Here is a 20,423-nt window from a genome sequence, read left to right as displayed (position 1 = left end):
AAATTGGCTCTAGACGTGCGGGCAGCGTTCCCAGCAGAGACGTGAGACTGTTACTGCATGTCCTGGGTCAAGTTTGCAGCAAGCATTGCCAGAAAAATAGAGGACCTGCTGAAACACTTGGTCCAGTCACAGTAACAGGAGACCAACAGGCTGTTGTTGCAACAGATACAACTGAGCTAGCAGGAGCAACGGCAGCAGATGCAGCTTCTGGCAACCGCCATCCAGGGCAGGACGAGCGCCCCAACCCCAGGTCTGGTTGATGACACCCACGTCAGGAAGGCGGTATGACGCGCATTGCAGAAAATGACCCCTGAGGACGATGTCGAGGCCTTCCTAACGGTATTTGAAAGAGTGTCTGAGAGGGAAAAACTTCAGCAAGAGCAGTGGGCAGAGATACTAGCGCCATACCTAACGAGGGAGCCCCAGAAGGCGTACTATGACTTGACTTTAAAAGACGTCAAGGAATATACCAAACTAAAACCACCATGGTTACTTACCGGTAGCCGGTTTTTCCGAAACCCATGACAGCACCACCTGAGAGAGGGATCCGCCCCGCCAGGACAGGAACCTACTGAGACATAAGGGGCGGCACCTCTCCCCCACTTCAGTTGGGTTACAGAGCATTGAGAGGACTTCCCAGTTAGTTACATGTTTAATCCAACACCACATCACTCAAAAGCACCCTACTAACTGTGCACACCCACACAGTGAAAAAGGGGGGGGGGGATATACGGGTGCTGTCATGGGTTCCGGAAAAACCGGCTACCGGTAAGTAACCAGGGTGGTTTTCCCTTCACCCATGACAGCACCACCTGAGAGATTTTTGGAGACTTCGAACACCTTAGGGAGGGACCACCGCTTGCAGCACCCTTCTACCAAAAGTTAAGTCAACAGATGATGATAGATTTAATCTATAGTGCTTAAAAAAGGTTGAGGGTGAGGCCCAGGTAGCGGCCTTACAAATCTGTTCAATTGATACCTCTGCCCTTTCAGCCCAGGAGGTCTGGTGGAATGAGCCTTGATGCCGTCAGGAATCGGGATACGACTAGCTGTGTAGGCTACACTAATGGCCTCCCTAATCCATCTAGCAATAGTCCCTTTCGAAACCCCATAGCCTTTCCTGGCACCCTGAAAAGCTACGAATAGGGACTGGGACCTCCTCCACTGGCTAGTGACAGATATGTATTCTAATAGAGCTCTCTTAACATCCAAACTATGGAATTTTTCCTCTCCCAAATTTTTCGCATTCTCGCAGAAGGATGGGAGGACAATCTCCTGACCCCGATGGAAATCTGATGCTACCTTAGGCAGATAAGCGGGATCTGTTCTTAATACTACCCTATCCTGAAAAACTTGCGTATAGGGTGGATTTATTGAGAGAGCCTGTAAGTCGCTTATTCTGCGGGCTGACGTAAGGGCCACCAAAATGATCGTCATTAGGGTCAGAAACTTTAGGGGTAGCTGGTGTAATGGCTCATATGGTTCCTTTGTAAGGGCTTCTTGCACTAGGTTTAAATCCCAGGGGGCTATTCTGGGTATTGGGATAGGCCTAGCTCTATGGCAGGATTTAATCAATCTGGCTACCCATCTATTTGATGCCAATTTGCAGTTGTAGAGCGCCCCTAGTGCAGACACGTGAACTTTAAGTGTGTTCACCGCTAACCCCATCTGCAACCCTGATTGTAAGAACTCCAGGATGGTACTAACGGCTCACCCAGGAACTGTAGGAACTTATTCCATGTTCTGCCGTGGATGTTAGTAGTCACTGGTTTCCTGCTCTTTAGCAGAGTGGCCACCAACCCAGGGGAGAACCCTCTATCCTTTAACAGCGACCTTTCAAATTCCACGCCGTCAGATGGAATCCTTTGACCTGAGCATGGAATATTGGGCCTTGAGCTAATAGGTCCGGGATTTCTGGCAGAACCCATGGATCGGAGAGGGACATTCTTTGTAGTAGAGAGAACCAAGGCCTTGTCGGCCAAAACGGGGCTATTAGAATCACCCTGGCTTGATCGTTTCTGATCTTCCTGACAACTGTTGGGATCAGAGCCACTGGGGGGAACGCATAAGCCAGCCTGAAGTTCCACTGGATGTGCAATGAGTCAACTGCCCATGGCTTTTCCCTTGGGTTTAGAGAGCAAAACCTTTCTGTTTGCCTGTTGTGCTTGTTGGCAAAGAGGTCTATTACTGGTTTTCCCCAAAGCTGCGTTACTTTTTGAAAAATGGACCGATTTAGTGTCCATTCTCCTTGCCTCAGGGTATTGCGACTCAGAAAATTTGCCTCTATGTTTTCTGCCCCTTTTATGTGTAAGGCTGTCAAGGAGTGTAGGTGTTCCTCTGCTCTGCTCAGAATGTCGCTCACCGCTTCCATTAGGGAGTGTGATCTTGTCCCTCCTTGGTGGTTGATGTATGCCACCGTTACCCTGTTGTCTGACATGATGCGTACATTGCGACCCTGGGAGTAGCGGAATGAAGTGACTTAGGGCCTTGTTCACTGCCCACAGTTCTCTTAGGTTGGAAGACGCCTCCCTTTCTTGAGGTGTCCAGGAGCCCTGGCCTATGAGGCCCCTTAGGTGTGCCCCCCACCCCGAGGAGCTTGCATCTGTTAAAATTACATCTGTCGTCTGAGTGTCCCACGGTATTCCTGAGGTCAGATTCGTATCGTCCAGCCACCAGTTGAGAGAGTCTCTGGTTTTTACGGAAAGCTCCAGCTTTCCTTCTAAACACCCTCTTAGCAACCTTTGTGCTGATATCTCCCCCTGGAGTTGTCGGGTGTGAAATTGAGCCCACCTGACCGCCGGAATACAGGATGTTAGGGTACCCTGTAGGGACATTGCCCTTCTCAATGTCATACATGGCTGGTTCCGGGCCGCCAAGGCCAGATTTTGCACCTTCTCTATCTTGGACTCTGGGAGCAGACACTCCTGCCTTACTGAATCTAGCATGAATCCCAGGAAGGTCTGTTTTTTTAGGGGTTGTAATTTGAATTTTTTTTAAATTGATTATCCAACCTAATTCTTGCAAGGTGTCGGTCACCCGGCTCAACTGCGCCGTGCAGTGGTCTTCTGAGCTGCCCACTATAAGGAAATCGTCCAGGTATGGTATTATGACCATATCGTGAAACCAGAGAAAGGCTGTCACCTCTGCTATGACCTTGGTGAAAACTCTCGGGGCTATGGATATTTCCCGAATGGAAGAGCTCTGAACTGGAAATGTCTCAGTACAGCTTGGATATAAAGCGCTACCCTCAAGTATTTTTGGTAATCTGGATGGATAGGGATGTGATAATATGCATCCTTTAAGACGACTACGGCCATAAAGCAATCTTGATGTAGTAGCTTCACGGCCGTAGCCACTGACTCCATCTTGAAGGTCTGGTTTCTTATCCATCGATTGAGCCGTCTGAGATTTATGATAGTCCTGAATGATTGATCTGTTTTTTTTATGAGAAAAAGGGGTGAATAGAATCCCCTTCCTTCCTGTGTATGTGGGACCTCGTAAAGTACCCGCCTGTCTCTCAGGCTCAGGATCTCCGCTTCTAAGGCCAACTGTTCTTCGGTTACCTTTCTGATGGGTGTAATGACAACCACGGGTTTTGGCTGGCGAATAAAGGGGATTCTCAGGCCATCTCTTAGGATGCCCAGGATCCAAGTATTGGAGGAGATCTTTTCCCAGACCTGGAAAAAAAGTGCCAATCTCCCCCCTACTGGAATACTGGCGTCATTGTGACGATTTCTTTGAGGTGGAAGTACCGCCACCAAACATAAATCCCGACTCTTTTTTCCTTCTATCCTCCCATCTTCTCCTATCAGCGCCCCCTATTGAATCTTCCCCTCCAAAAGGGCTGTCTTCTCTGTTACGACGGGAACCTGGGGAAGCCTTTTTTCTTATCACCTGCTTTCTCCAGGATATCGTCCAAGTTCTTGCCGAATAAGAACCGACCATCGCAGGGGAGAGAGCACAATTTAGCTTTAGACTGTAGGTCACTCGGGCAGCCCTTAAGCCATAATGCGCATCTAGCAGCATTTGAAAGTCCCGCTGCCCTAGCTGTCAACCTCATAGAGTCCGCCGAGGTATCTGCCAAAAAAGCTGCTGCCCCGTGCAAGAGATACATATCTGCTAAAATCTTCTCTCTTGGGACCTTTGATGCCAGCCTCTCTTCTAACTGCTGCAGCCAAATCATGAGGGAGCGTGCCGTGCAGGTGCCCGCTATCGCCGGCTTTAGTCCTCCTGCTGTCGCTTCCCACGCGTGCCTCAAATATGAGTCCGCCTTCCTGTCCAGCGGGTCTCTAAGAACCCGAGTCTTCCAAGGGCAAGGCCGACCTTTTGGAAGACCTGGATACTGCAGCATCTATCTTTGGGACATTATCCCATATCTCCGCATCCTTGTGCTCAAAGGGATATCGTCTTAGAGGTGGACAGAAGGGCCCCAGATTTTTCGGGTTTCCTCCACTCTCTCTCAATAAGCGCCTGAATTTTCTCATTCACTGGGAAGGTCCGCTTTTTCCTCTCCTGTAGCCCCCCAAACATGACATCCTCTAGGGTTTTAGCCGCCCTTTCTTCCTGTAGGCCCATTGTGGTTCTAATGGCCTTTAGGAGGGCATCTGTGTCTTCTACAGGGAAACATTGCTTTCCCCCCGTGTCACTGTCTGAGGAGTCTGAGGAGGATGATTGTTCCGCCTGAGACGAGGCTGATGCGGACTCTGAGGGAGAACTAGGGGGATTCTTCCTACTTTTCTTCCCTTTTTTCAATAGGGACTTTATTGAACCCTCCATTTCTGACCTGAGGGCGGATATCAAATTGGCTGCGAAACTAGGCGCTTCCTCCGCCATAGTCCGCTGGATGCAAGAGGCAGAGATCTTTCTGCCAGTCTCTTGCTAGGGGATTCCTACATATAGCACAGTCCCTATTGTTCTTCTTGCTTTTCTAGGCCTTTCCTACAGGGTAGAGCATACAACAGAGAAACCCTATTAACAAAAAGCTAGCATTCACGAACATCACTCACCACCCGTAATCAAGGGTACCAGACTCGGAGGCTGCGTCGGAGCACGTGAACTGTGCTCTTTGGACCTTGAGGAGTCCCCCGACCTGCGGCTGGGGCGACTGCTGCTTGAATGGCTTCCATGTTTTCTGCCAGAGGGCTGTGAGGGAGGCAGAGACACTGAGCGTTCCTGTTCTGACTCCATCTTGCACCGCTCGTTCTGCCGCTGCTTCCTTTTAAATGACACGCCTCCGTCCTGGTGAGCGTCTCCCTCTCCCTCCCCCCTGTGACCGCCCGCTTCAGAAAGCCGGCCGGCGTCGCGCCAGGCGCCATTACACCGTCGCCTTTTTGCTGATGTCAGCCGGCGCACCCAGAATCCACAGCGCCGCTGACGTCAGCGGCCGGAAGAAGCCAGCGTCTCTCCCCTGCCACAGGGATCGAGATGCGGCGTGCGCGAGGGGAGGGCGGCGCGGTGGGGGCTCCCCAGAGCCACCGGGATCCCATCCGCGCCCACACGAACCCGGAGCCCAGAGGAACCCCGGGGACTGTGCTTCCAGGACCCGACGGCCGGCGCTACAGGAAAGCTACCTGTTCTTCCCGCGCCGGGACTGGCCTGGGTCCTCTTTTTTTTTCCTTCGCCACGACAGGCACCGCCACAGTAGGATTCCTTCCAGGACAGTAACCCAACTGAAGCGGGGGAGAGGTGCCGCCCCTTATGTCTCAGTAGGTTCCTGTCCTGGCGGATCCCTCTCTCATGTGGTGCTGTCAAGGGTGAAGGGAAAAGCTGAGATTCTCGCACGTTTGGGGGTGTCGATGACTGTCAGGGCACAGCGAGTTCACCGCTGGGCAAATCACCTCACTCCCAAATGTTCAACCTGTTGCACCTGGTCCAGAAATGGCTGCAGCAGTAGTCTTCTACACCTGCACAGATGGTAAAGCGAGTGGTGATTGATCGGTTTGTGCATTCCCTGCCGAGACCCCTACAGACTTAGGTTGCCCAGGGTGATCCCCAGAATGCCGATGAACTGGTCGGACAGGTCGAGAGATACCAGGGGATGGAAGGCTCCTTGGGGAAGCAGCCCCATTCTGTATTGGGGGTTCCAGCAGGGGGCGGAGACCCAAAAAGGGGTGGGGCATCCAAGGTCAAAAGGGGAGGGGGAGGCGGTGCCCAAGGTCCCCACGGGTGATATTATTTGTTGGAGGTGCCACGGGCCAGGACATATAGCTGCCCGTTGTCCCCAAACCACCGAGCAGATGGACTGCAGCATGGGACACCATAGTTCATACTATGCATATCCAGCCTGCAGTGTGAACTCTCCACCTAACGAGGGGCCTCAAGCGTGTCCCGTGAAGGTGACCGGTCGAGCAGTAATGGCGCTGCTAGACTCCGGGAGCTTGGTGACCCTTGTAAGGCTGGTTTCATATTAGCGTTTTTTAGCGCAGCGTCCATGCGCCCCTATGTTTAACATGGGGGCGCATGGTCTAGCGTTTGCATGCGTTTTCGTGCGCATGTGTTTCTTTGTAGTGTGCGCCTAGGCGCGCCGGACGCAACCTGTTGCATTTTTGGTCCATCTAACCTGTGTCAAAAAATGCATGTACACGATTGCGCACGGAATGCGCCAAAATAACAGTCTATGGGAACGCAGGCGTGTGCATTGACATGCACACAACTGCGTTTAAAATCGCATGCGTTTTAAGAGTTACCATGGCTAGAAACTGGTTAAAACGTATACGCATAAACAAAGCAAACGCATACAAAACGCATGATGTGTTTTTTGCATGCGTTTCTATTGCGCACGAAGCGAAGCGCTAAAAAAAACGCTAATGTGAAAAAAGCCTAAGGGCCACTTTTCCTCTCCACCTACTCCCAGGTAAAAAGATCGGCGTTCGGTGCATATATGGTGATGCAAAGAACTACCCTATGGCCAGAGTGAACACTGAAACGGCACATGGCACCGAGTCCCATGAAGTTGGCGTCATTCGGGACTTGTTGCATCCTATAATTATAGGCCGGTATTTCTGTCTGTTTTGGGATCTGTGGGGTAAGGGTTCTGAGGCCGCTAGCAAGAGCAAGGAACCAATGAACCCTAATAAGGTATCGCCACCACCAGAGGCAGACGGGTTTCCTTTTTGTGTCCTTGTGGGGGATGAGGAAGAAGTGTCCCCTGTATCGGATATTCCGGAGTTAGGGGTGGCCGGTGAGAATTTTGGAACTGCCCAACATAAGGACCGTCATTATTGGGGTTGCACAGGATTCGGGGGCGGACACCAGATTTCCCTATTTTATAATGAGTGGGGAGTTGTTATACCAGGTCACGAAAATAAGCGAGGAGTTGGTAGAGCAGTTCATAGTATCAGGCCCCTATAAACGGAAAGTGTTGGACATGGCCCATTCACACATCTTGGGGGGGGACACCTGGGGGTGGAAAAAACGCAGGAACGGGTTGTGCAGAGGTTCTATTGGCCTGAGTGTCACCGGGAAATAGTAAACTATTGCAGGTCCTGCCCTACATATCAGTTAACTGCCCCCAGCTATCATTTCCGGAACCCCCTTGTGCCATTGCCCATTATTGAGGTGCCATTTGAGAGAATTGCCATGGACTTGGTCGGTCCCTTAGTTAAATCAGCCTGGGGCCATCAGTATATATTAGTCATCCTGGACTATGCCACACGCTATCCTGAGGCAATTCCCCTGAGAAATTCCTCTGCGAAGAGTATAGCCCGCGAGTTGGTCCATGTGTTTTCCCGGACGGGTTTGCCGAAGGAGATCCTGACCGACCAGGGAACACCTTTTATGAGCAAGGTGATGAGGGAGTTGTGCAAGGTTCTGCAAATCTCCCAGTTGAGGACTTCAGTGTACCATCTGCAGTCAGATGGCCTTGTTGAGAGATTTAACAAGACACTGAAGATCATGCTATGAAAAGCCATAGAGAAAGACGGTAGAGACTGGGATTGTGTCTTACCGCATCTGCTGTTTTCTATCCGTGAAGTTCCCCAGGCCTCCAAGGGATTCTTGCCCTTCGAGCTTCTGTATGGCCAACATCCGCAAGGTCTCCTAGATATAGCCAAGGAAACCTGGGAAGCCGAAGTCACGCCCAGCAGAAGCGTCACTGAGCATGTGGCACTGATGCAGCAGAGGATTGGGAAGGTGATGCCCATCGTGAAAGAACACCTCCGCCAGGCACAAGAAGCCCAGGCCAGGGTCTACAACCGGTTAGCAAGAGTGAGGCAGTTCAATACGGGAGACAGTTCTCATGCTGGTTCCAACAGTGGAGAGCAAATTCTTGGCCAAATGGCAAGGGCCGTATAAGGTCGTGGAGAAGCTTGGGGAGGTAAACTATAAGATTCACCAACCAGGAAGACGGAAACCATACCAGGTTTACCATGTCAACCTCATCAAGCGATGGCAAGATAGAGAGCCAGCGGTAACTCCGTGCTTGCTGGGCAACCCAGAAAGAGAGGTTGGAGGGGTTACTATAGCGGAGACGCTATCAAATACACAGAAACAGCAGTGTCGGGGGTTGCTCCAGAAAAACAGGGACCTGTTTTCAGAGTTGCCGGGGTGCACGAAGGTCATTGAGCACGAAGTACTGACAGAGCCACATGTGCGGGTGAACGTGAAGCCTTATCGAATTCCTGAGGCCTGTCGAGAAGTAATCTCCAAGGAGGTGCAGCATATGTTAAACCTCGGGGTCATTGAGGAATCCAAGAGCAGTTGGTCGAGCCCGATTGTCCTGGTCCCAAAACCTGATGGTGAATGGAGCTTCAGCAATGATTACAGGAAGCTTAATGAGGTCTCCAAGTTCAACGCATATCCCATGCCACGCGTTGATGTGCTCATCAAGAGACTTGGACCTGCCAGGTACATAACCACCTTGGATCTGACAAAGGGATATAGGCAGATCCCCATTGCACAGGAAGCCAAGGAGAAGACTGCATTTTCTACACCAGACGGGTGCTTCCAGCATGTCTGGATGCCGTTTGGCCTGCAGGGAGCTCCGGCGACCTTCCAGAAGGCTATGGATAGAATCCTTGCGCCTCATAAGCGATACGCTGCTGCGTACCTGGATGATATCGTCATGTTTACCCCGGACTGGAAGAGTCACCTGGAAAAGGTAGAAGCAGTGATTGATGCTCTACAGGAGGCGGGGTTTACAATAAACCCGAAGAAGTGTGCCTTGGGTAAAGAAGAAGCCAAGTACCTGGGATATGTATTGGGAAGCGTGGGGAGATCAAACCCAAAATCAATTAAGTGGAAGCAATTCAAACTTGGCCGAAAACTCTGTCCAAAAAGCAAGTTAGAGCCTTCCGGGGGATCGGGGGATTTTACAGGAGGTTCATCCCAAACTTTGTCACGATGGCTGCGCCTCTAACTGATCTTCTTAAGGGGACAAAATCAGTAATGGTCAGATGGTCTGAAGAGGCAGAGTCAGCCTTCCAAGAAATGAAAGGGGCTCTATGTAAGCAACCCGTTCTGGTGGCCCTAGACTTTAAAAAAAGTTTATCTTTCAGACAGATGCCTCAGATGTCGGGGTAGGAGCAGTCCTTTCCCAGATACATGGGGAAGAGCACCATGTTCTCTACCCGAGTAGGAAGCTGTCTTCATGCGATAGTTATTATTACTCAGTCGTAGAGAAGGAGTGTTTGGCCATAAAGTGGGCAGTGGATACGTTACAGTACTATCTGGTAGGACGTAAGTTTAGATTGATATCCGACCATGCCCCACTCAGATGTATGAGGGAAACAAAGGGTAAGAATGCTAGGATCACCCCCTGGTTCTTAGCCCTGCAAGACTTCAGCTTCCAAGTAGAACATAGGGCAGGGAAGCTACATGGTAATGCCGATGCCCTCTCAAGAATGCCTTGTCTAGTGGGGGAAAGTGCCAAGCCCCACGGCTTTAGGCAGAGGAGAGGTATGTGGCGTGGCTACGGGTTGTATAGTCGATGTGAGGTATGTGTCTCAGAGATGGCTTGTCTCTGTAATGTAAGCCCAGAGTGTTTTCCTTAGTGCACATAAGCACTAAAGGATGTCACTATGCTTATATATGTGTTCAAGGACCTGTGGTGATGTCACAGTCACGTGACTAGTCAGCTGGTGGGTTCGGAGGTGTGGATATTGAAATGGAAGGAGTATCATACCACTGCAAATCTACCAAGACCCGGCCGTCCCTCTAAACTTTCATCTCAAACAAGGAGAAGACTGATCAGAGATGCAGTCAAGAGGCCCATGGTCACTCTGGATCAACTGGGTGTCACGGTCCGGCGTCTCCCATCTTCATACGATGCCGTCCTCTTCTTTCCTTCCTGTCGTGGCTCAGTGACCTCTCCCGACGCCTGCATACTGCAGGAGTCTGCTCTGCCCATAACAGGGCAGAGCAGTACGCCTGCACAGGAGCCACGACAGGAAGGAAAGAAGAGGACGGCATCGTATGAAGATGGGAGGCGCCGGACCGGACCGCAACACCCATCGGACCGGACCGCCCCCCCCCGGTGAGTATAATCTAACTCTTTTTTATTATCTTTCAGGTTACATCGGGGGCTTATCTACAGCATTACGGAATGCTGTAGATAAGCCCCTGATGCCGGTGCCAGCAGCTCATATTTGAAAAAAAGGGTGACCGATTCCCTTTAAGCATAATCTCACTAAATTGCAGCTGCCTGTCTGGATCATCCTCCATTAAACCATGAATTAGACGTGGACGATAAGCTTTTCACCCAATAGATATCAAGATTCGCATGATGGAAGCTCATGAAATTCCCAAATCTAAAGAGACTCTTCTGGTGGACTTTTTTGGACTCTGAACAAATGTTTCAGCAACAAGTTGTTTATTATTTTCTGTTCAGGTGGTTTTGGGTGGACCAGTTTTTGGAGCATTAAGGAATGAGCCAGTGGCATCAAATTTGTCACGAATGCGGTAAATGGTTGGTCTCTTTGGGGCTTGAGTACCAAATGTTTCAACTCAATTTGCTCTAACTGTTTCAGCATTTTGAGATTTCCAATACTCTTAAAATCCAGTTTCTTTGATCTGTATTTAAATTATTTGCCATTATGGGTTATCTGAAAAGAAAAACATTTGGGGGAGACCTGTGAAAACTGGATCTGTGAAACTAACTCACCACATGGGCGCCACATTTTAAAAAAGACATCAACAAACTGGAGCAAGTTCAAAAAAGAGCGACCAGAATGGTGACCGGTCTGCAAACCATATCTTATGAGGAAAGGTTGCAGAATTTGGGAATGTTTAGCTTGCAGAAGAGAAGACTGAGAGGAGACTTAATAGCTATCTACAAATATCTCAAGGATTGTCACATTGTAGAAGGATCATCTTTATTCTCATTTGCACAAGGAAAGACTAGAAGAAATGGGATGAAACTGAATGGGATGAGACACAGATTAGATATTAGAAAATTTTTTTTGATAGTTAGAGTGATCAATGAGTGGAACAGGCTGCCACGAGAGGTGATGAGTTCTCCTTCAATAGAAGTCTTCAAACAGAGGCTGGACACACATCTGTCTGGGATGATTTAGTGAATCCTGCTTTGAGCAGGGGGTTGGACCAGATGGCTCAGGAGGTCCCTTCCAACTCTACGATTCTATGACTCAGTTGCCCTTAGCAACCAGATTCCACCTTTCATTTTCCAAAGAGTCTGTGAAGAATGAAAAGTGGAATCTGATAGGTTGCTAAGGGCAACTGAGTCAGTTTCACTTTACACCATGTTTGATAAATCTCCCCCTTCATAACCCTATTACACATACTGTCCACCTACTTTTGGACCACCCTGTATATATAATGTGTGTGTGTATATAAGTGTGTGTGAGGTATATGTCACAGAGATGGATGCTCCCTGTGATGCAACCCGGAGTATTGTGTCTTTAGTGCACAGGAGCACTAATATGTCGTTTAGTGCATCTGGGTCCGGGTTGCGGGTAGCTATATGAGATGGGAGGGTCTGGCTACCCATATTACCTCACCTCTGGGTGAGGGTGCTCACTGAATCCCTTTTTCCCCTATGTGTGAGTTTCAGGGCCTGCAGTGAGGTCATGACCATGTGACCAGCCATATGATCCATACCTCACCTGTGGGTGTGGTTACAAGCTATGTAATGGAGGTGTGTTTAGCACATGGGAGTGAGCGTTTGCGAGTCTGCCAGTGTGGACAGATTTCCATGTGTCCAGGCTGGACATCACAGAGTGGTCTGTGTCTTGAGAGGGAGACGCCTTCCTGTGTCTGTGGCTCCAGATAGAGCCTGAGTGCTGGACATTGCACCGCCTGTGTACCCACAGGCCTGAGAGAGCAGAGCTCTGCTATAGACAATGATACTGTGTCTGCCTGATGTAAAGATTGTTTACCTTTTTGTTGTTGACCTGTTTATGAAGCAAATAAACCTACGTGGACGTTGAAGAGAACGTGCCTCCTGTTTCCTCCTACGCTAGACTGCGGGCAACGGTCCAAGAAGCACATGTTGCAGTGCTGGCTAGTCTGAGCCAGATGAGTGGACAGTCTGACAACCGTGAGTGAAACTGACCGGGGTCAGGGAGAAGCGGCTATAGGGTGTTTCGGCGGAAAATAGGTATCCGGAGACGTGTAAAGCCGAGTGTGTAACGGACAGGAGTCCGTGTTATGCTGACCGGGGTCAGTGAGAGACTGTTTTCTTTTCTATAAAGCTGAAGGTGTCACGGACATTGTACAGGCAGGTCCACGTAATTTTTTTTTTTTTTCCTCTTTCAAGTCAGTGTGCTGTGACTCGGCGGGGCAACAAAGACTGAAAGCTTGAAACAAAGGATTGACATATGGTATGGTTTTAATACTAAAGGTCAGGACTGTCCCGAATAATGTCCCTCTTGACATGGTGTGATGGCCTTTATGTCTTTTTATTAAAATTATGTTAACCAGGTAACCAATGTTATTTTCATGCACTATTGCCATTTATTTACTGCAGGGTATTTTCTCACTTTGTTTTTATCTTAGGTTTTGTCGGTTTAGCGGCCAGTGTGAACATGCACCTATATGCTGCATGCACACCAACTTATATTCCAGGTCATCCCTTTAGGTTTGTGCACTCTGTCCAAATAAGGGTGTGACCTCTCTTTTCCTTGATCTGGACATAACGGTTATATAGCTCTGCATGGCTGTGTGTCCACTAGCCGAGTCTCAGTCCCTCTCAGCCCTCATTCTCATTTAGGTCACCTGACAAATGGTAAGGTTTTACTATTAGAGCTTAGGATCATCCCGAATAGCGTCACTGTGACGTGGTGGGATGGCTTTTATGGTTTTTTTTTTTATAATCAAAATCATGTTAACCAGGTACCCTATATTATTTTCATGCACTATTGATATTTATTTACTGCAGGGTATTCGCTCACTTTGCTTATGCAAGCATGAAGAACATGTGCACACAAACATAACTGCAGGACTTGGATTGTGTTCCATAGACCACTGTATAGTATCTGGCAAGAATCATATTCACCCTAAAAACAATACCTCATTCATTAAGGATCAGTGTGACTTAAGCATGAATGGAAGTATGCATGTATACATCTTAAATAAATGTAAAAAAAACCTTTAGAATGTTACAGGGTTAGTTAAGGAACATTTTCATGCTGTTTAGGTGTCCCATTTTTCATACGCATGTATATTACAAAAACAATACAACTCTACTAACTTGTAGCATAATATCGACATAATGTTCCTCATCCAACAGACATAGATAGGGGTATAGGTTTATTCTGCCTGAATTCCGGCTGATTTTTGCCTGTTGATTCTTTGTGTCCCGGAAAGCTTGTAACAACTCCTTTTGCCATTCAGAGCGCATACTATTCAGCACTTGCCTCTAAAAATAGAGAACCTCGTGATCATCAGCTCTCAACAGGAAAAATGTGAAAATGAACATTTTAAGAGAAGACTGCTGTAAAAAAATGGAGACATTCTATAATTTTCGTTCCCAATCTAAAAATATGTATGTTCGGCTAAGTAGTTTTATGGAGCTGAGGGCAGATGAACTGCGGTATATAAGATCTTGGAGAGAAAACTACAGAATCAGACAAATTCCAACTAGTTTTTCAACAACAGGTGACAATTTAGGGTCTGTAAGCATGGAATATCTACAATGCATGGGTTGCCAAACTGGAGGAATGCAATGCATTATACACTGCTCAAAAAATAAAGGGAACACTTACACAACAGAATATAACTCCAAGTAAATCAAACTTCTGTGAAATCAAACTGTCCACTTACGAAGCAACACTGTTTGACCATCAATTTCACATGCTGTTGTGCAAATGGAATAAACAGATGGAAATTGGCAATTATCAAAACACCCTCAATAAAGTAGTGGTTCTGCAGGTGGGGACCACAGACCACATCTCAGTACCAATGCTTTCTGGCTAATGTTTTGGTCACTTTTTAATGTTGGTTGTGCTTTCACACTTGTGGTAGCATGAAACAGATTCCTCAACCCACACAAGTAGCTCAGGTAGTGCAGCTCATCCAGGATGGCACGTCAATGCGAGCTGTGGAAAGAAGGTTTGCTGTGTCTGTCAGCGTAGTGTCCAGAGGTTGGAGGCGCTACTAGGAGACAGGCCAGTACACCAGGAGACGTGGAGGGGCCGTAGGAGGTCAACACCCCAGCAGCAGGACCGCTATCTCAGCCTATGTGCAAGAAGGAACAGGAGGAGCACTGCCAGAGCCCTGCAAAATGACCTCCAGCAGGCTACAAATGTGCATGCGTCTGCACAAATGGTTAGAAACCGACTCCGGTCCGACGCCTCCCATCTTCATACGAAGCCGTCCTCTTCTCCCGTCCTGTAATGGCTGCGGCGCAAGCGCACTGCTCTGCCCTGTTGAGGGCAGAGGAGAATTCTGCAGTGCGCAGGCGCCGGACCTCTCCAGACGCCTGCGCACTGCACGACTCTGCTCTGCCCTCAACAGAACAGAGCGCTTGCGCCGCAGCCATTACAGGACGGGAGATGACCTCATCGCATGAAGGAGGGAGGCGTCGGACCGGACCGCAACGCCCACTGAACCGGACCGCCCACCCCGGTGAGTATAATATAACGTGTTTTTCTCATCTTTCAGGTTACATCGGAGGCTTCTACAGCATTATAGAATGCTGTAGATAAGCCCCCGATGTCTATGCCGGCAGCTGCAAGCCAAAAAAAAGGGTGACAGATTCCCTTTAAGGAACATGCGCCCCTTGAAAGGGACTCCGTCAACACAGCATGACTGCTGAAACCAAGTACAGGCGCTCTGTGCATCATGCTGTGACACGCATTTAACCATAGTTTCCCACCTGCTTGTTTTTCCTCCATCTCAACCTCCCCCCCCCCTATTTTCTGTAATTGACAGCAAAGGTAAAGATGAGAGGGTATACCGCAGTTAAATATTTAGCCTCACCATAATGCATCAAGCGCCGGTACTTGTTGTCAACAGTCATTCTGTGTTGACAGAATCAGGCTTCTCTTAAGGTTCATGCAGACATCAGTGGAACTTGGTCTAATATCAATCCGCAATGCACGGACTTGCCGCTGCTCTTCTGACCCGAGCGAGACAGCCTCATAGAAATACAGTTGTGCTCAAAAGTTTACATAACCCGGCAGAATTTTTGCTTTCTTGGCCTTTTTTCAGAGAATATGAATGATAACAACAAAACTTTTCCTCCACTCATGGTTAGTAGTTGGGTGAAGCCATTTATTGTCAAACCTACTGTGTTATTCTCTTTTCAAATCATAATAACAACCCAAAACATCCAAATGACCCTGATCAAAAGTTTACATACCCTGGTGATTTTGGCCTGATAACATGCATAGAATTTGACACAAATGGGTTTGAATGGCGACTAAAGGTAACATCCTCACCTGTGACCTATTTGGTTGTAATCAATGTGTGTGTGTGTGCGCGCGCACACACACACACACACACATGAAAGCTGAGCGAGTTTCTGGGATCCATACAGACTGTTGCATCTTTCATCCAGCCACTGACATTTCTAGATTGTGAGTCATGGGGAAAGCAAAAGAATTTTCAACAGATCTATGGGAAAAGGTACCTATGACTAAGGGTGCTCTTAGCGCACCAGAAACGCGTCTGGTTGATTTTTCACATTTTAAAATGGCTTAAATAGCTGAATAAAATTTTGCATTTTTTTATGGTTGGTGTGCTGACTTTTCTTTTTTCTGCATTCATGCTGTGCCTCACCAGCGAAGCGAGCACCCACCTGTGCATGATTGGACCCAGCCCAGAGTGGTTTTCTATGTGGACACAATGCAAGCTCCCAAATCTCTTTTCTCCTTTCAGAAAAGGTAGCTTAACTGTATAAAACAGGAAAAGGATAGAAAAATATATCCAAGGAATTGATAATGCCAGTCAGCAGTGTTTAAACTATGATTAACAAATAGAAAATCAGGGGCTTAGTAAAAAAAAAAACAAACCACGGTCAGGTAGTGTTAGGGCTGGCGGAACGCACCAAATTATAAAATAATAGTAAGTGCGTTCGCAGCCCGGGGTCCACCGTGCAGAGGTGGTACACTGCTGCTAGGTAATGGCGGGAGTATAAAGCGGTGTGGAAAGGTCACACGTGGGTTAACGTCACCCAGTGTGAACAGAAGCGAACTCCGTTAACTCACAGAGCCGCACTACTGCTGAACATAAATGCTGGAGCCTGTTTAGCTCACAGAGCCCAGCCAAGGAGTGCACAGAAAGCGGTCACAGAACTCTGCCCCAAGGACACTGGGTCAGAGTCCCTCTAGAGCTTCTGAGCGAGCGGCGTCGCAACTGCGGACGCCGCTATAGACGCTGACTACGGAGTGTAGAGCACGTGCGCTAAAGCGTGCCGAGCCACTGGTGGAGGCTGATACCTGTCTCAGACTCTGACCTACCTACACCTAAGCCTGGGCGCTTAACAGGCTAGGCTGCACAACACATACGTACCAAGGGTAGGGGTTTCTTAATGAGTCATTCACCAGAGACATTCATACATGCATACAACACTCACTCCTCATAGTCTGATAATGCAGTCTATACTAGCGCATGGCCAAGCGGCCATGCAAACCTTTTATAGCTGCGTGCTTCCGGGACCTTCCTGGCCTTTCGGATGGACCAATCCGAGCTGGAGAAGGACCTGAGCACGTGACCTTCGATCTCCAATGGGAGATCACGCCACGGGCATGCTCAGTGGACCGACAAGAGGACTTGGCCCCGGGAGAGACTCGCTGTTGGCCAGCCTGCGTTGCTATATGTGGACCAGAGGTGGCAGCAGCCAGCAAGCCCACAGTGCTGGTCTGAGCAGAGCGCTAGGAATGACGAGTCTGCTGAGCAGGCTCCTCTGCAGCCGAAGGAGAATGGGAGACCGCCGAGTGCAAGGCTCTGGATTCCTGCTGTGCAGTAGCAGGAACCCAACGCCTAACGGGTAGACCAACAAAAATGTCGTCCACAACTGCCAGGAAAATTGTTTGGGATGCAAAGTAAAACCCACAAATAACAGCTGAAATACTGGACGCTCTGAAAACTAGAGGTGTGGCTGTTTCAAGATGCACAATAAGGAGGCATTTGAAGAAAAATGGGCTGCATGGTCAAGTCGTCAGAACAAAGCCATTACTGCACAAATGCCTCAAAGTATCTCGCCTCCCATACGCAAAACAGCAGAGACAAGCCTGAAAACGTCTGGAGCAAGGTAATTTGGAATGATGAGACCAAAATTGAACTTTTTGGCCACAACCATAAACGTTACATTTGGAGAGAGGTCAACAATACCTATGATGAAAGTAACACCATTCCTTCTATAAAGCACGGAGGTGGATAATTGATGTTTTTGGGATGTGTGAGCGACAAAGGCACAGGAAACTTGGTCAAAGTTGAAGGAAAGATGAATGCAGCACGTTATCAGCAAATACTGGAGGCAAATTTGCAATCATCAGCCTGGAAGCTGCGCATGAGACGTACTTTGACGTTCCAATATGACAACGATCCAAAACACAAGGCCAAGTTGACCTGTCATTGGCTATAGCAGAGGTTCTGGAGTGGCCATCTCAGTCTCCTGACCTCAATATTATTGAGACACTTTGCGAAGATCTCAAGCGTGCAGTTCATACTAGACAGCCCTGGAATTTACAGGAACTGGAGGCTTTTTGCCAAGAAGAGTGGACAGCTTTACCATTTGAGAAAATAAAGAACCTCATCCACAACTACCACAAAAGACTTCAAGTGATTGATGTTAGAGGGGGCAATACACAGTATTAAGAAATGGGGTATGTGAACTTTTGATCAGGGTCATTTGGATGCTTTGGATTGTCATTATGAATGAGAAAACAGTAGTTTGACAATAAATGGCGTCTTCCAACCACTAACCATGAGAGGAGAAAAAGTTTTGGTATTATTCATATTCTCTGAAAAAGGCCAAGTAAGCAAAAATTCTGCAGGGGTATGTAAACTTTTGAGCATAACTGTATATGAAGCTGTCATGCTTAGGTCTTAAGAGCTGCAGCCACAGTCAGTGCATTGTAGTCCAATATTGGACCGAGATCAACAAACGTCTGCATGAGCCCTTACATTGCCATGCCCCTCCATAAAGAGATAATGAAACAGGAGCATAAGTATTTTACTAAAGTAATTCTAAAAGGTCCAAAAGATGTGAGACTATAACTTATAATAGGAAAATGGTTTGCTTTTACACAAGTAATAAAACTTCCCAGTGAGATAGCCAGACCCTGTGCATTTTACTTCTATGTATCACATAATCTCCAATAGACATACAACATAATACTTGATGAAAGGAATATATAGAATCAATCACATTCTAATAGAAGACAATCCTAGGCAGTAGAATATGTTGCCTTAAAGGGAACCTGTAAGTCGATACATGCTGCCCAAACCATGGGCAGCATAAATAACAGCCTGGCTGCACTATTGTAGTCAGGTATATGTGTCTCCGAAATGCTCCATTTTAAAAAGAATATGGTTTGAAAATCCAGCCAAGGAAATAGGCAGAGTTGACAGTAGTCAAGCACTGCCATCGGCCAGATATCCCATCGTCCAGATGATTGACAGGTCTCTTGCTAAATACATACCGTAAATGGGACATAGCTGTCAATCACCTGGAGTGATGCGGGAGAAGCCGGACTAGTCTCTCTCTGTCTATGACCCCATCCAGATCTTTAAATGATTATTTTTTCTGAAACAATGGGAGCGTTTAATAGGTACAGATTCCTGCTTGCAATCGTGACAAGTCCCTTTATAAGTGAATAACACAGCCGGTCTCATTTTAACTGGATGTGTAATGAAACCTATATATCGGAATTAAAGTGAAGGTTTGCTCTAAGACGTCCCGACAACACAATACATGAACACTAAAGCAGGGCTGATCTAAGACTGGCTGTTGTGTTGTCTGATTCTGAAGTGATGTAAACAGTTACCATGATTTCTACCCTAGTTAGTGCTCAACATACCCTAATCTGTTCAAGTATGTCTCTGGATGTGTTCTCAAGAAATACAGTACTGTTAACAGAAAGCTGCCTCCTAGGACCAGAAAAGGCAAAAAGAGGTCTATACACACAGCAGTCCCATGAGTAGTAAGGGGCACACTGCGACTTACCTTGCCTTCTACTGCTCAGAGGCAAATATTACATACTACATAAAGTAGCTTCATTTGGAATTTATCTTACCGCTTTGATTCTCTCTTTATGCACAGGTTTTACAGCCTCCACAGAGTTTATAGTCACTGTTTCACTGCTCTCAATTCTTAGCTGTTCTTCAAATCTTTCCTGCAATTCAGAGACTGTAAACCCCATCTTTGAGTAGGAAGGTGGTGGCTCCTGAAAGAGAAACACACAGATTCAGACTTGGCATGGCCTGAGAAATACTAGCAACAGATCAATGCCGTCATGTGGGTGACCTTATAAAAAGGGAAATTGTAATGTTTGACATTTAGGGCATATCCACAGGATATTTCATCTGTGTATGAAAGATACCAGTCCCACATCCGGACGGAGAAAGAATGGCGGACACTAAAACAGCAAAGCGCACCAACTCGGCCATTTCCAACGTGGTCATAGAAGGGAATGAAGTGTGGCATCCTCATCGGCAGGGACAGGTGTCAGACATAACCACCACAAAGGGTATTAATCACAGTGTATAATCCATATGAATGTGAGATGAGGAGCTTTCCTTAAAAAGAAAAAGAGTACTAATCATGATTCGTTTCTGGGTCATTTTTATTCATCCACTGCTCACTTTAGAGTAGAAGTCCTTCACCAATGAGGAGGTGCATACAATCTGAACTTTAGGCGGAGGTACAAAGTTTGGCATGACTCGTCGGATGGCTCTCAGAACCATGTCCCTCTCATCCTCAATATAAGGCAGGCCCCGAAAAAGCCCATCAACAGACATCCCATGTTCTTCCATCTGGTTCAAGCACCTAAAACGGAAAAAAAATGAGAGGAACCATCATA

General features: G+C 47.7%; 1 protein-coding gene across 4 annotated transcripts in view; it reads right to left on the bottom strand.

The window, feature by feature from the left end:
- The window catches only part of POLRMT (RNA polymerase mitochondrial), an 85,113-nt gene that overhangs the window by 32,192 nt on the left and 32,498 nt on the right, over positions 1–20,423 (bottom strand). For 3 of the 4 annotated variants that reach the window (XM_073586287.1, XM_073586284.1, XM_073586285.1), the window contains exons 5-7: positions 20,206–20,389; positions 19,638–19,787; positions 13,646–13,813 (exon numbers count right to left, since the gene is read on the bottom strand). In XM_073586287.1, coding sequence (XP_073442388.1) covers positions 13,646–13,813; positions 19,638–19,787; positions 20,206–20,389 — 502 coding nt within the window. The remainder of the gene's footprint in view (positions 1–13,645; positions 13,814–19,637; positions 19,788–20,205; positions 20,390–20,423) is intronic. The other variant, XM_073586286.1, reaches the window with a different exon arrangement.

Source organism: Dendrobates tinctorius, unplaced genomic scaffold (genome assembly GCF_039654945.1).
Source record: "Dendrobates tinctorius isolate UK_male_01 unplaced genomic scaffold, ASM3965494v1 ptg000092l, whole genome shotgun sequence".
NCBI classification, from domain to species: domain Eukaryota; kingdom Metazoa; phylum Chordata; class Amphibia; order Anura; family Dendrobatidae; genus Dendrobates; species Dendrobates tinctorius.
This window is presented reverse-complemented; position numbering and strand designations above follow the sequence as displayed.